Source organism: Odocoileus virginianus, chromosome 12, assembly GCF_023699985.2.
Source record: "Odocoileus virginianus isolate 20LAN1187 ecotype Illinois chromosome 12, Ovbor_1.2, whole genome shotgun sequence".
NCBI classification, from domain to species: domain Eukaryota; kingdom Metazoa; phylum Chordata; class Mammalia; order Artiodactyla; family Cervidae; genus Odocoileus; species Odocoileus virginianus.
This window is the reverse complement of record NC_069685.1, coordinates 37,922,546-37,938,116: the sequence shown is the minus strand read 5'-3', so window position 1 is coordinate 37,938,116 and position 15,571 is coordinate 37,922,546. Positions and strand designations below refer to the sequence as shown.

The 15,571-nt window shown below is 43.3% G+C and overlaps 1 protein-coding gene across 2 annotated transcripts in view; it reads right to left on the bottom strand.

The window, feature by feature from the left end:
• GASK1B (golgi associated kinase 1B) overlaps positions 1-13,412 on the bottom strand; it is a 67,046-nt gene extending 53,634 nt beyond the window's left edge. The window contains exons 1-2 of one of the 2 annotated variants that reach the window (XM_070474935.1): positions 13,214-13,412; positions 10,874-12,017 (exon numbers count right to left, since the gene is read on the bottom strand). In XM_070474935.1, the coding sequence (XP_070331036.1) occupies positions 10,874-11,783 (910 nt within the window). In that variant the 5' untranslated portion in view covers positions 11,784-12,017; positions 13,214-13,412. Of the gene's footprint in view, positions 1-10,873; positions 12,018-12,720; positions 12,964-13,213 lie in introns of those variants that run through there. The other variant, XM_070474934.1, reaches the window with a different exon arrangement.
• Positions 13,413-15,571: the final 2,159 nt, after the last annotated feature.

Below are 15,571 nucleotides of genomic sequence, written 5' to 3'. Positions count from 1 at the left end.
ACATGAGTTTGAGCAAACTCTGGGAGGTGGTGAAGGACAGGGAAGCCTGGTGTGCTGCAGTCCATGGGGTTGCAAAGAATCAGACACAACTGAGGGACTGAACAACAACAGTATAAATGGATCAAAAAGAATCAGAGGGCCTTGAGGAGTAGAAGTGGAGACGTCCAGGGGTTTCCAGGCCCTCATTCTACCACCCAGCCCCACATCTCCATAATTCTCTGAGACTGGGAATGATAAAGATAGGAGTGGTGCAGACACACTGCCTCACTCCTTGTGACCCAAAATCAGCATCTTGAGAAGGGGACAGTTAAGGCATCCTGGCTCCACTCGGGAATCATACTGAAAGGCCATGGAGGTAGCAGGTTCTGGTGTGGATGGTGATTACCTGGGAAGGCCCAGCCCACACCCTCTGAGAATCCATTAAGGTGAGAGGATAATGGTGAAGGCTCATACAGTGATAAGGACGAGGCTGGGCCCCAGCCCCACTGCACACGACCTGCTAGCCTTTGGAGGACATGTTTACTCTCTGAGCCTCGTTTTCCCCACAGGAAACCTGTTCAAGACTAACTGGTGTGTGGAGCTGTCATACAATTTGGTGAGATGATGAAGGTAAAGTGTCTCACATTCCACAAACAGGAAAGACTGGGATCATCCACCATCCACCCGAAGTACTTTCATTAAATGACAACACGAAGGGTCTGTTTATTTAGTTCATGTAAACATCAATTTAGAGAAACAAACTAAGAAAATCTAAGGAGACATTATCACAAAGAGCTGAATTAGCTTAGAAACCAAATGAAAATAGCAGATAGCCATCACTGAGTGTCCTTTTGGGAGGGGTGGTACTGTTATATATATTTTATCCACATCAGCTCACACAATGCTCACACCTCGATGAGGTTAGTACCATTACCAATATCATGATACTCTTAAAAAAATAAGGTAGAAAAAGATTAAGTCATTTCTCCCAGACCACACAACTTTCAGGTGGTAGAACCCAGCTTCAAATTCAGGGAGTCTAGACTGCCAGTCATTATGAGCTGAACTGTGTTCCTCCAAAATTCACATGCTGAAGTCCCAACCCCAGCACCACAGAAGGTGACTGCATTTGGAGAAAGGCCTTTAAAGAGGCAATTAAGAGTGGTCTAAATGCAATATGACTCATGTCCTTAGAAGAAGAGATTTGGGGACTTCCCGAGTGGCTCAGCTGGTAAACATTCCACCTGAAATGCAGGAGAAATGTTCGATTCCTAGGTTGGAAAGATCCTCTGGAGAAGGAAACGGCTACCCACTCCAGTACTCTGGGCTGCCTGGAGAATTCCATGGACTGTATAGTCCATGGGGTCGCAAAGAGTCGGACACCACTGAGCGACTTTCACTTTGACTGATGGTCCAGTGGTTAAGGCTTTTCCTTCCAGAGCAGGGGATGCAGGTTCAATCCCTGTTCAGGGAGCTAAGACCCACATGCCTCTTGGCCAAAAAACCAAAACATAAAACAGAAGCAATAGTGCAACAAACTTAAAGACCTTTAAAAAAAAAAAAAAACTGTGCACATAAAAAAAAATCCTAAAAAAATTTTTTTGAAAAATTTTAATTTTTTTTTAATAAAAGAAAAAAAGGAGATTTGGACACAGTAAGGGAATGCCAGGAGCCCAGGATCACACAGTTAAGCTCATAGGAGGACACAGTGAGAAGGTGGCTGTCTACAAGCCAGGGAAGAGGCCTCAAAGAAACCAAACCAGCCGACACCTTCAGCTGGAACTTCCAGCCTCCAGAACTGTGAGAAATAAAGGTTTAAGCCATCAAGTCTGTGGTATTTTGTGGTATCAGCCCTAGCAAACAGATATGCCAGTCTACGCTGTGAACCGCAAAGCTATTTGAATTAAAAACTCTACAGCTTCTTCCTCATGTTTAGAGTCACAAATAGAAAGTACATGCTACAAATTACAACCAAACTCAACTGAAATGTCAGTATTTGCCCATTAACTGAGATCGGCACCTGTGTAGTCCTTAACCCACCTAGAGACGGCAACAGATTCAGTCCCAACAGAAAGGTCATGACCTTCGGCTCAGGCTCATGCTGATTGAATCTTGAAATCAGGAGTCATACGAAGTACCCCTCCAGGCTATGAGCTGTCATGTGGTCCAACAATGTCAGCTCCATGGGGACAGCAGTTCTTGACTGTTCTGTCCACTGATATAGCCCCCAATGAAGAGTGGCTGGCACATAGCAGGTGCTCAATAAATATTTCTTAAAAGAAGAAAAGATAATGTGATGCTGAAGAAGGAAACAGATTTCATGGAACTGAGAAACATGCCATTTTCAGGCTGTGAGCACTGTGGCAACTATTAGCCACTGACCCTTCTATCCCAGCTTCATGGGAGGTCCAGGGGCACCTTCCAGAAGAACAGCAGAGAAGGCTCCCAGGTTCCCCTACTTGGCCAATGAAAGTATGTAATGAGCAAACAAGAAAATAGCAGAGCCTAGCGCTGCTTGGAGCCCATGCTCAGTAAACCTGTGTGTGAAGCTTACCAACTCAATTTGATTGCTAAAGAAATAAAACCCTCAAGGCTTTTCTGATGAAGAACACAACGTGTTTTCCTTCCAGCTCCTCAAAAATAAGACATGATTCCTACACTCTTGAGTTAATATTTTAAGAAAGTTTGCACCCGTGTCCAAGATTTCTAAGATTTTGAAGTCGGGGTGTTTCCAAGTTGTATGGGCATCTGGGTGATTCTTATAACTCCCTGCAAAACACCTCTGTCCTTACCTGAGAGCTTGAGACAACAAGAATTGTGCAGCTGCGATCTCCCTGCCCTGGCAGTCTCACTATCAGCCAGAAACTCACAACACTGATCACATGGACTCAAGAGGAGAGTGGAAAACACACAGCATATTTCTCCTGCTTTATGATAAGACGAGGCAGTACAGGCAGAGAACAGTGAGCAACTTGGGATTTATAATGAATTTCAATGGAAGTGGTGGGGTGCTTGTAGTTCGTCATCCACGCAGACTTGCACAGAGTTCCTGGGAAGAAGCTACCTTAATTCAGTCTGACATCTCTGTGGCAGGCAGTAAAGCAGCATCCTAAAAATAAAGCAAACATAATGCATCTTCCATGCTAGGCATGAAAAATAGTAGGATGCTTAAAAGCTACCAAAATGGTAGCCCTTGGGATTCATTTGTGGAGCTGAGCAGGCTGCCACAAAGGTTGGCCAAGCTGCTAAGTGGAGGATCACAGGGGCTGCTGGGTTCCTCTGCTCTTTACATGGACATAATCTGCTTTGTCTTGCCTTAGATACATATTTGAAATATTTTGTTAAAAACTTATCTAAATGTATCAACACCACACAGCATCTGGTGACCTCTGTCCTGGTTGATGGCTCTCCCAAGGACAGTTTGGCAGAAAACATACTAATATGTTCAGTCGCATTTACATACAAGAAATTGTTTATGGCAAAACAAAAAGATCTGGGAGGCATTAGCTTGTACTTAAACAACAATAATCCTTGTAGCACAGACTGGTTCCAAATAGGAAAAGGAGTGCATCAAGGCTGTATATTGTCACCCTGCTTATTTAACTTATATGCAGAGTACATCATGAGAAACGCTGGGCTGGAAAAAGCACAAGCTGGAATCAAGATTGCCGGGAGAATTATCGATAACCTCAGATATGCAGATGACACCACCCTTATGGCAGAAAGTGAACTAAAGAGCCTCTTGATGAAAGTGAAAGAGGAGAGTGAAAAAGTTGGCTTAAAGCTTAACATTCAGAAAACTAAGATCATGACATCTGGTCCCATCACTTCATGAGAAATAGATGGGGAGACAGTGGAAACAGTGTCAGACTTCATTTTGGGGGGCTCCAAAATCACTGCAGATGGTGATTGCAGCCATGAAATTAAAAGACGCTTGCTCCTTGGAAGGAAAGTTATGACCAACCTAGATAGCATATTAAAAAGCAGAGACATTACTTTGCCAACAAAGGTCCGCCTGGTCAAGGCTATGGTTTTTCCAGTGGTCATGTATGGATGTGAGAGTTGGACTGTGAAGAAAGCTGAGCACTGAAGAAGTGATACTTTTGAACTGTGGTGTTGGAGAAGACTCTTGAAAGTCCCTTGGACTGCAAGGAGATCCAACCAGTCCATCCTGAAGGAGATCAGTCCCGGGTGTTCATTGGAAGGACTGATGCTGAAGATGAAACTCCAATACTTTGGCCACCTGATGCAAAGAGCTGACTCATTGGAAAAGACCCTGATGCTGGCAGGGATTGGGGATAGAGGATGAGATGGCTGGATGACATCACCGACTCGATGGACATGAGTTTGGGTAAACTCCGGGAGTTGGTGATGGACAGGGAGGCCTGGCATGCTGCGATTCATGGGGTCGCAAAGAGTCGGACGTGACTGAGCGACTGAACTGAACTGAACTGAACCCTTGTAGCTGTGTTTAGAGTAGTATGGTCATACTTCCCTTGAGTGAAAATTGTATCAATATTAAATGGTTGAGTTGAAAAAATAGGTTAAATAGAAAGGCTGGCATAATGGTTAGTCAGAAGTCATCAGGTTAAAATTTGCACATTGCTGTCAGTATCTCATGATTATATCAAATTATGTTTGAGTGGTATTGTGGGTAAGAGAAACAACATGGGAGACTTTAGCATGAGACAGATCTGGGTACAAATTCCACTTCCACTGCTCACTAGCTATGTATCCTCGTGCAAATATACACCTTACCACGTCTCAGGATTCCCATATATAAAGTATTAATACTGTCTGCTGTGTGAAATTCTTTAGTAATTCAACAGATAAATGACATCAAATGCAGTATAGATGTTCTGTGATACATAACACTAGATTCTTTATAGACTCACAACTAAAAAAATATTTCATTATTGCAAACATGCATTTTTTTTACAAAGCCTCTGATGCTATATTTCAATTAAGTTTTGTATTTCCCACATAGGTATCATAGGATGGGATTCTGGCCCAGTGGTTATGGCTAGACTTTTTAGGATGGTCCCCTCCTGACCCTCCCTACCTAATTACAACCTTATGCTTCCCCAAGTACACACTTCTTATTTTCTAGGATATATTTGGAGTGACATCTGTCAGAAAATGGTTCAGTACACCATTCAGGGCCAGTATACCTGCTAATTTCACATTTATATATTTTGGGATTCAAGGAGAAACATCTAGAATTCATCAAGTTGTACAACCAAGAACTTGCCCCAGATTAACCTTAGCCAGTGGCTCTGGGATGACAGGATCACCTCTGTCAGTTTTACAAAAAGACAAAGAAACACCTGGAGATGAGCTTTATCACTGGGACATTATGTCTTTGGACTGAATGGGCAGAAAGCTTCATCTGAGGGGCTGCAACAGGCACATCATTCAATCACAGCCTCTGATGCTCTTTTACATCTCCCTTTGCATCTTATGGACCCTTTTTACAGCAGGGTAATTTATATGACTATGAGCAAACGTATTTAATTACACTAGGCCTCTCCTTCCAGGTCCACAAAATGTCTCTCATAGAGTACCTGTCATAAAAGTTTAGGAGGATTTAATGAGATAATAGGCACATGGTACTTACAACAGTGCCTGATACGTGGTGACATTCAATATTATTCTTGCTATGGTTACAGTGTTGTCTCCTTAAGAAATAAAACAGCCCGTATTTGTGCATCAGCATGCAAGTCATCAGCGTCTTGTTGTGTCAGATAACTGACTAATGAGTACATGAATAGGTTGTGGTGATGGGGAAAGAAGACACAGTTAATTAAGGCCCCTGAAATGATTTGGTGAGGAAAGCAGATGATAAACAGGAAGTTACAAGACAAGTGCTTGAATTCTTCCTGGAAAATAAACTCATTGTATGACCTTGAGCTGCCTTCTTCTTATCTTTCTTTCTTCTCAAAATTGAAGAAGGTGTCTCCTGCATAGGTTTCTTTGAAAGATTAACTGAGATAAGCAAAATATCTGTATTCACCACACAAGACAGACTAGCCGTGTTCTTGTCACCAAGCATAAATTCATCTTCACAAACATTCATCAAAAGTCAGAGAAGAAAAACAACACTTAGGGCAGATTACTTATAGGACTGTCTCCCTAACCACTCTCCCAGATATTAAAAGCTTTACTCCCAGACCAAGCCAGATCATCAGAAAAATACATACCTGAGTTCCACTGTTCCTCCTACAGAGAACTCATTATCAAATTACATTACAGAATGAGGTTGCTATCCAGGTGGCTCAGTGGTATGAGGCCACATACATGACGGTATGAAGCCACCACACCATTGTATGATGTCACCATACATTACGGTATGGGCTTCCCGGGTGGCCCAGTAGTAAAGACTCTGCCTGCCAGCAGGAGACACTGGTTCCATCTTTGGGTTGGGAAGATCCCCTGGAGGAGGAAATGGCAACCCACTCCAATACTCTTGCCTGGGAAACCCCATGGACGGAGGAGCCTGGCGGCTTACAGTCCATGTGGTTGCAAAGAGTTGGATACAACTAAGTGACTGAGCACATGAGGTTGCAGACCATATTATATTGATTGGACTCACAAGAATAAGCTCCATAAACCTTATTATTTGCATAATTCAGAGGCTGCCAAGGACATTTTTCATTACCCTTTCCAAAGAGCTATTTATAAGATACTGCAGCAGAAAGACCAGCCTGGATTTAGGGCAAAAAAATGGCAGCAGTTGTCCTGAGTTTTGAAAGCCTGAAGCAAATATAGATTTACTATTTAGAGTCAATGGAACAGTCCAAAAGTTCATTCTTACATTTATTCAAAAATATTTATTGAGCACCTACTGTGTGCCAGACTCTCCACTGCGATCCAGAAACACAGTGATGAGCAAGACAGGAGATATCTCCACCTTCACAGATGTAGAGCCTAGTGGGAAGGAAGAGATGATCCACCAAGCAATTGTAGTTACAAAGCAGTGACACAGAATGAGCCAGAAGCAGATGCTGGGTACCTAGATGAGATCTATCACCAACTTAGGTAGATGCGGAGGCTCAAATAAAGCTAAGCTTGGACCACGAGAGGACTAGGAGGACCCCAGAGGGAAGATACACATATCTGTGGAAATCAAGGGGAGAAAGATACAAGTCAGGAAAAGGCTAGAGGTAGGTACTAGGAAACTAAGACTATGGATCCCTTACCGCAACCAGAACTGATCTATGTATGTTCTTTACATCAGTACAATGTCTCCATGAATAGAATTATATTGTGCAGAGTGCTCATAACTATATCTAAATTAGGTCCTAGCCTCCTGGGGAAACTGGCCTGATTTTATGACTCTCAATAACTACATTCTAGGAGAAAGAATCAAAGAAAGAACAAAGAAAGTTCTGGTATTACCTGAAATATGATCTTTGCTATTTAATCAATCACATAGAGTCATGTCAGTGCAACCTTGACAGTTTCTTTCCATAACCACTTACTCCTGAAAGGAGAGGGGAACATCAGTCTATATTGGGATTATAAATGCCTCCTTCAAATTGAATGCAACTGCCTTCTTCATTCACAAAGATGCTGGATATTTGGAGAACATAATTAAATACCTTAGAGGTATCCTGGCACCAAGAAGTTTCACTGAGCAAGCAGGACACCTGGGTTTCAGTCCTAGTCCTGTCACATAAAGAAATTATGTATCCAGAGAAAACTAATTCAAAAAGACATGTGCACCCCAGTGTTCATAGCGGCAGTATAATAGTCAAGACATGGAAGCAATCTAAATGTTCATCAACAGAGGAATGGATAAAGAAGATGTGGCACATATATACAATGGAATATTTATTAACCATAAAAAAGACTGAAATAACACCATTTGCTGCAATATGGATGGACCTAGAGATTATCGTACTAAGTATAATAAGTCAGATAGAGAAAGACAAATATATAATACCACTTAGATGTGAAAACACCAAAAAAATGATACAAATGAACTTACTTACGAAACAGAAATAGATTCACAGACATAGAGAGCAAATTTATGGTTACCAAAGAGCAAGGCATAAATTAAGAGTTTGGGATTAACAGATACACACTACTATATAGAAAACAGATAACCAACAAGGACCTACTGTATAGCACAGTCTATTTTGTATATTCAAAATCCTTTAATAAACTATAATGGAAATGAATCTGAAAAGAATCTTTATATCAGTACAGTGTCTCCATGAATAGAATTATATTGTGCAGAGTGCTCATATATGTGTATAAAAAGAACATATATGTGTATGTATAACTGAATCACTTGGCTGTACACCCAACACTATCACAACACTGTAAACCAACTACACTTCAATTAAAACAAATAAGACGACAGATGAGGCTTGGAGGCTATACTCAGTGAACTTGGTATCTCACGTGCTTAGTGTAGTAATACACACAGCCAATATTGACTGAGGGTTTTGGCAAAGGAAATGGCAACCCACTCCAGCATTTTTGCTTGGAGAATTCCGTGGACTGAGGAGCCTGGTGGACTACAGTCCATGGGGTCGCAAACAGTCGGACACAACCCAGTGACACACTCACACACACACACACACTCTGAAGGTTTTCTATGGATTAATGAACAATAGCTTCTTGAGGAGGGTATTGTTTCATGGAGGGTCACATGACTGGTAAATTCAAACTCAGGTGGTCTGGCTGAAGAGCCCAGGCTTCTAACTCTACTTCACTCTCCCAACTCCATCCAGCATTTTCCCAGGGAAGCTGGAAGGACGGATCAGACTACGGTTCCTCGGGATACATTCGAGCATGCATCACCTCTTCTCAAGGGCCTTTACAATGTGAAGTGAACACCAAGAGAGCCTTCCGGGGGTTCCCTCTGTGCTGCTGGCCCAGGAGAGCCTCAGTGTGTGCCTGCTGTCTCTGTCTCTGCGCCCTCCCGGATCTCCCTTCTCTCCAGGATGCTCCTGTCTGGAGGAAGTGATACAGCCACCTAAGCCCAAAGGCTAAGAGCTGATGTCATGAAGTTTGCTGGACCTGTGCTCAAAACTGAGCTTAGCCATGAATACAAGGCCAATTGCTTTGCCTAAATAAGCCTGGTTATTCTCATCTACAAAGTGGAAATAATAATAGTACCTACCTGCTAGCACTGTTGTGAGAAACATAGGAATCAAGGTGTAAATGGACTATATGTCTCAATTTGTGCAGTGTTTAGCAAATAGCAAGCACCCACTAGAAATGAGCTTTTACCAATGTTTGACTGAATGTTAGAGAGGCTTTCTCACATTGGCCTCATCCTGGTGAGACTCTGTGAACTTGAGAAATGGAAACACACCTGTGAATCTGAAGCACTTAGCCATGAACCAAGATGAGTAGGGAATGACCAGTCTTTCTAAGCAAATCACAGGTAGTTCAAGAAGTACCCATTCTAAGGCTAAGATACTCCTAAAGTCATTAAAATGCAGTTTGGCTTTTGACCACTCCCACGGCTTTAATGCATTCCAGTCCATACTCCACAGGGCCTGGGATGAAATGCTTTTATGGTGACAGGAAGGGGCTTCCCACGTGACTCTAGTGGTAAAGAACCCGCCTGCCAATGCAGGAGACATAAGTGATGCCGGTTCAATCCCTGAGTTGAGAAGATAACCTGGAGGAGGGCATGACAACCCACTCCAGTATTCTTGCCTGGAGAATCCCATGGAGCCTGGCGGGCTCCATGGTGTCCATGGGGTTGCAAAGCGTCGACACAACTGAAGCGACTGAGCTCGTACTCACATGGCGACAGGAAGTAAAGAAACAGCCTTTGAGCTTAGAATCTCTTTGGGGTTCTTTTTAGCCTCTTGGACTAGCCTGGATTGAGCTAGTGCCAACTTCTGGGATCACTGTGCTTTCAAATACAAGCAAGGGACCTACCCTACTTTGTCCGAGCACTCCGGAATTGCCTCAGGCATCGGAGAAAATTCTTTCTGTGGCATGAACATGGCCACACACCAGTCCTGGCCACCTGCAACCGAAGCAACTGGCTCTACAACCTGGAACTTGACAAAATGTTTATCACCGGAAGGCATCTGGACACTCAGGTTCCATAAACCATAGTCATGGACTTGGAGAAACCACCAGCTGATTAGTGTATCTACAAAACAAATCACCTCTCTTGACCTCATTAGCTTTGTAAATGAAAGCAGTTAAATCCACCTTTGTGAAAAATGAAGGTGTTGAATCTAACATGATCTGGTTCTGGGCCTCTTAAAAAGATTCCATCTGCAGAAAAAAGATAACCCACTCTCCCCTTACTTTTATTTACTTTTGTTTTGTTTTGTTTTGTTTTCTTCCCAATTATTTTTATTAGTTGGAGGCTGAGACACAGATGTATAGAACAGACTTTTGGACTCTATGGAAGAAGGCGAGGGTGGGATGATCTGAGAGAACAGCATCGAAACATGTATACTATCAAGTGTGAAACAGTTCCCCTTACTTTTAAAAACTTCCCATGCATAACATTCTAGTTACTTCCATAGTAGTATCCTATTTAATAATATGTCTGACTGCCCGCAAGTTCTTTTCTTCCACCCCAGCTTCCACTCCTCATCACTGAAATTGCCACTGGCTTTAATTAGGTTTAATAAACCTCTGGGAAGCAAGGTCAGGGAAACAGAGAGCTCAGATTACCGTGGTGGGGGCTTTCTCTTGCCTGTGGAGGACAGCCTCTCCCCAGCACTCTTGCATCCTCCCAAAGCTGGGAAAATCAAGGACGCCAACCACGTGGATAGACACGCTGCTGCTGCTATCCAAATGGGAACCGTGGGTGGAGAAAATCATTTAGAAAAAGAGAGGGAGGCAAAAGAGAAAATCAAGCCCAATCCCCAACAGCTGCAAAGAACGAAGCCTGGGAAAGGGTTACCTTGGATGAACTCAGACTTCCTGCTCACAGAGGGCAGGGTCCGGTTGAGTCCCAGGATCCTGTCCAGGTGGAAGGCAAACACCTCGCTCATGTCCAGAGACTGCTTGAGCAGCCCGCAGGGGCTGGGACCGCAGGCAGGCACCGAGGGCCGGGTAGTCCCCTCCAGCACCAGCAGGCGTGCTCCGCTCCTGGACTGGGTCGGCTGGAGACCCGCCACGGCGCCGTTGGCCAGCAGGCGCATCTGGCCTATGTCTTCTTTGCTCAGCCAGGACGGGGCGCTCTCGCTGTAGATCCGGATGTTGCTCTCCCCGGCCAGGGGCAGCTGCACATCGGCGGCCCCACCTCGCGCTCCCGGACCCTGGATCCACCTCCAGGGTCGCTCCCCAGCCTTGGCCAGGTTTGCCCCTGGGACGTGCCCGGGCACTCCAGGATCCGCTGCCCTTGCAGCTACCTGAGGCCGAAGGGATGGTCCCACCAAAGCCTCGGGCCCCGGGACTCTAGAAGCCACCGCATACTTTTTCCTGCGCTTCGGTTTCACTGTGCCACGGATGTTAGCTGGCTTGCTGCGCTTCGAGCGCAGGGTGATGTACACCACGTTGGGCTGCAGCGTGGTGCCATTGCCCTGGGACTCGGGAGGGGCCAGCGTGCCATCCAGGGGTATCTCAGGGAAGGGGGCCTCGGTGGCAGCCCGGCTCCGGTGCGGCCCCTTTCCTGCCGGCCTTGCGTGCTGGACAGAGGCGCGCCCCACCTGACTGACCAGGAAGCCCAGGTAGATGGCGCAGGCGGTGCCCAGCAGGAGGTTCCTCCGCGTCCTGGGGCGCCGGCTGCTCCAGAGTTTCCGCACCCTCGGGCCGCACAAGGAGCAGAGGAACCAGTTTATGAGCTGCCCTGGCTTGTCCCGACAGCTCATTTCTCCGCCGTGTCCACATGCTGAACAGAGTTTAAACTCGGCCGTTGGTGCCTGCTGACATGAAGCATGGTTTTCTGAACGCAGCTGTCGCCTCCGCTCAGGTGTCTAAGTGGTCTCCAGGGGGTCGAGGTGGAAGTTCGGCGTCGGTGATGGAGCCGGGAGGGCTTCTGACACTGGCCACAACAAACCTTTTACACCCTCATCAGTCTCCCCAAGGAGAAGTCTGACTAGTTCCTGGGAATGAATGGAAACAGTGCACTGAGTCAGTTTCAAACTCCCGTTCAGTTCCTCCACAAGAGGAAATTTAAAAAACGGGACGCTTTCCTTTCATTACTGTCCCCACTAAATGATTTTTTAAATGGAGTTAAAAAATAAACAAGATAGATGTATACATTTGATATTCAGTTGCAATTAGTGAAAACAAACTACCAAAATCCAAGACTGTTTTATAACTTGTAGCTAGAGTCTTTTAATTTGATCCTGAAGGAAAAGCGTTAAAATTGGACAAATCCAGGCTTCTCTCTTTGAAATTAAAAAATGTTTTAAGAAAAGCAACAAAGGGTTGTAAAAATCTATAGCTATCTTCTATTTATTTTTATAAGCCTTGCATTAATTAACTGGGCAGAAGCACCAAGTATTAACATTCAAATTCAAAAATATATTCTCTTAATCTGATGGTACAATCTTTTCTTCATAATATATTTCATTATCTTACATTAAGGGTCATTATACTATAAAACCATACATGCTCACGTATCTTGGAAGTAATTGCATTTATTCAGTTACACACACACAAACATAAACACAAAACATGCATCTAACTGCTTTTTAGTCCTTTTCTTTCCACCAAATTCAGCTGAAAGAAAACCCAAAGCTCTCTAGCTGTCTTTTTTCACATTATTAAAAAGAAGAAGAACTGGTAAGCAACGTTACTTACACAGCTGGCCCCGTGCTTGGCTCCAGGAAGAATGTAATCTCTGACTCTAATGCAAAGAACTTTTAAAGGCTGAGGCATGTAAGTAGAACATATTTCATGGTCAAGAGTGTTCCACATTTCAAATATTTCAGCTCAGCTTTAAAAGTTCCCTTGAAAACTACTGATTGCAAAGCAAAACGGATACTTGTTAACTGGCTGCTGACAACCCACTTTTAAGACATGTGAGGGTTTTTTTTTTTAATATTAAAAAAAAGAACTTTAATTTTAAATTCTGAAAAAAACAAATGCCGTCCAGAAGCAGTTTTCATTCAAATATTTCTCCACTTATTTTTAACCCCCGGGAGCCCTCTAGTGTCCTGTTTAGAAACAGACTCTTGGAATTCAAAGGCATTTGAGAGCATTTGCTTAGCAGCAGTAGAATAAAGGCCTCCTGAGATGAATGCCATCACCCCAGAGGCCTGGGATTAGAGCATCAGAGTTCCCAGGGACTCACCTTTTCATCCTGGCTGTGTCCAGAGTCACACTGATCTCCCACCTCTTCTGAGAAGTGGCCTAGAAATCCATTAAAAGGTAAGAAAGGGTTAATGCAAATGAGGATTAAAATAGAACAGGCAAATAGGAGTACACATGGGTAGGAAGAGACATTTACAGCATGCCATTGTACAGTACAACTGTTCACAAAAACAAAGTTGTGGAATCTCTCTGATTGGAGGTATTTAAAAAACAGGTTAGTGATTGGTTTAGGTGGTTTGTGTGTCCTGGCACAGAGGCAAGGGTTGATGACCTCTGGGTCTCACTTAGACTTACTGTTTTTGCTTCTACAGCAAATAGGATCTAGAAGGCAAACAGGCAGGCACAGTGGAAGCAGACAGGGAATGACTCCCCCGCGGAAAAGAAGTTGTGATATGGGGGTGGGAGAAATTAGAGTATTGTCTGTAATCCTAAAAAGACTACATTTGACGATGCAAAAGAGATCAAGGCATTAGAATATATATAGAAGGAAAGAATTAACTTCCAAGTGATAAAATACCAAAAATCATAATAGAACTGTTCCTTTAAGCACTCAAACTCAGATCTTTCTTCCTCTTTAAAAGTTCTGCCATGTGGAGGAACGGGACAGGACAATTCCAATACTGACAGTGGCCTAGAAATACCTGTAGTTTCTGTCTAAACTTCACGAGAATTTAAGCATCAAATTGATTTCCATTGTACCTCAATACTCTTTTTTAAATTTTTATTGGGGTATAGTTGATTGACAATGTTATGTTAGTTTCAGTTGTACAACATAGTGATTTAGTTATACATATACATGCATCTATTCTATTTCAGATTCTTTTCCCAATTAGGTTATTACAGTGTATTGAGTAGAGTTCCCTGTACTATGCAGTAGGTCCCTGTTGGTTATCTACTTTGTATATAACAGTGTGTACATGCCAATTCCAGTCTCCCATTCTAGCCCTCCTCCCTACCCATCCCCTACTGGTTATCATAAATTTATTCTCTAAATCGATGAGTCTGTTTCTGTTTCATAAATAAGTTCATTTGTATCATTTTTAGATTCTGCATATAAGCAATATCATATGATATCTATCTTTCTCTGTCTGATTTACTTCACTCAGTATGATAATCTCTAGGTTCATTTATATTCCTGCAAATGGCATTATCTCATTCTTTTTAATAGCTGATAATAGTCCACCACATATATTTACCACATCATCTTTATCTGTTCCTCTGTTGATGGACATTTAGGTTGCTTCCATGTCCTGGATATTGTAAACAGCCTTACAGTGAACTCTAGGGTGTACGTAGTCTTTCAAACCATATTTTTCTCCAGATATGTGCCCAGGAGTGAGATTGCTGGATTATATGGGAGCAACGCTCTTTAAAGCACACCTCCATGAGCACAGAATTACTTTCTAGATACTAAATATTAACTTCTTGAAAGAAAGCTATAACAAGGCTGGTTTGTAAAACTATCTTGTTATTTTCTTGTATTTAGAAGAATAACTGACCTGAACTCTTTAAAAAGTAAAAGTTAGTGTTTGGCAGAGGCCAGGTTATACTAAGGAGAAAGCGCCACTGTTTCCACCTTGTTTTTTTAGTGGAGAAATGTATAGGAAGTAGATAAGAAATGTCTGAGTTAGTGAGTTTGGTTGACTGTCCCTGACGCCTCACATATCGTCTCAGAGCCCCTTCCCAGCCTTGGCCTCCTGACAGGGAGTCATCATTGCCCCAAGACAAAGATCTCTGGTAGAGCTAGGAACCAGCTCATAGTAGCTAATATGCTGATATGAAAAATACACTGGATAAGCAATGCTCAGCAGTGAGAATCAGAAAACTCTTTTGTTTGTTTGTTTGTCTGAGTGTTTGGCTGCATCGGGGCTTTGTTTCTGCATGGGCTTTTCTCTAGCTGCGGAGAGGAGGGGCTACTCTTCGTCGCGGTTCATGGGCTTCTCGTTGCAGTGGCTTCTCTTGTGCAGGGCAGGCTCTAGGTGCGCAAGCTTCAGTAGTTGCTGCAAGCGGGCTAAGTTGCCCCACAGTATGTGGGATCTTCCCGGATCAGGGATCGAACCTATGTCCCCTGCATTGGCAGGCAGATTATTTACCACTGAGCCAAGAAGCCCCAGAAAGCAATTTGAATCATCCTTCTCACTGCCTGTTCAAACCTGCTCTTTGGGCTAGTATAGAGCTTTTCAACTCCTTTGGATAAAAATTCAGACATAACTTCTGCAGTTAGATTATATTTCCAATGTCTGTATTTTAGTCACAGATGTACACATATACACACACATAAACTAATCAAAAGTTAGATTCTGTGTAATAGTCAAGATGTTCACATTTATGTTTACAG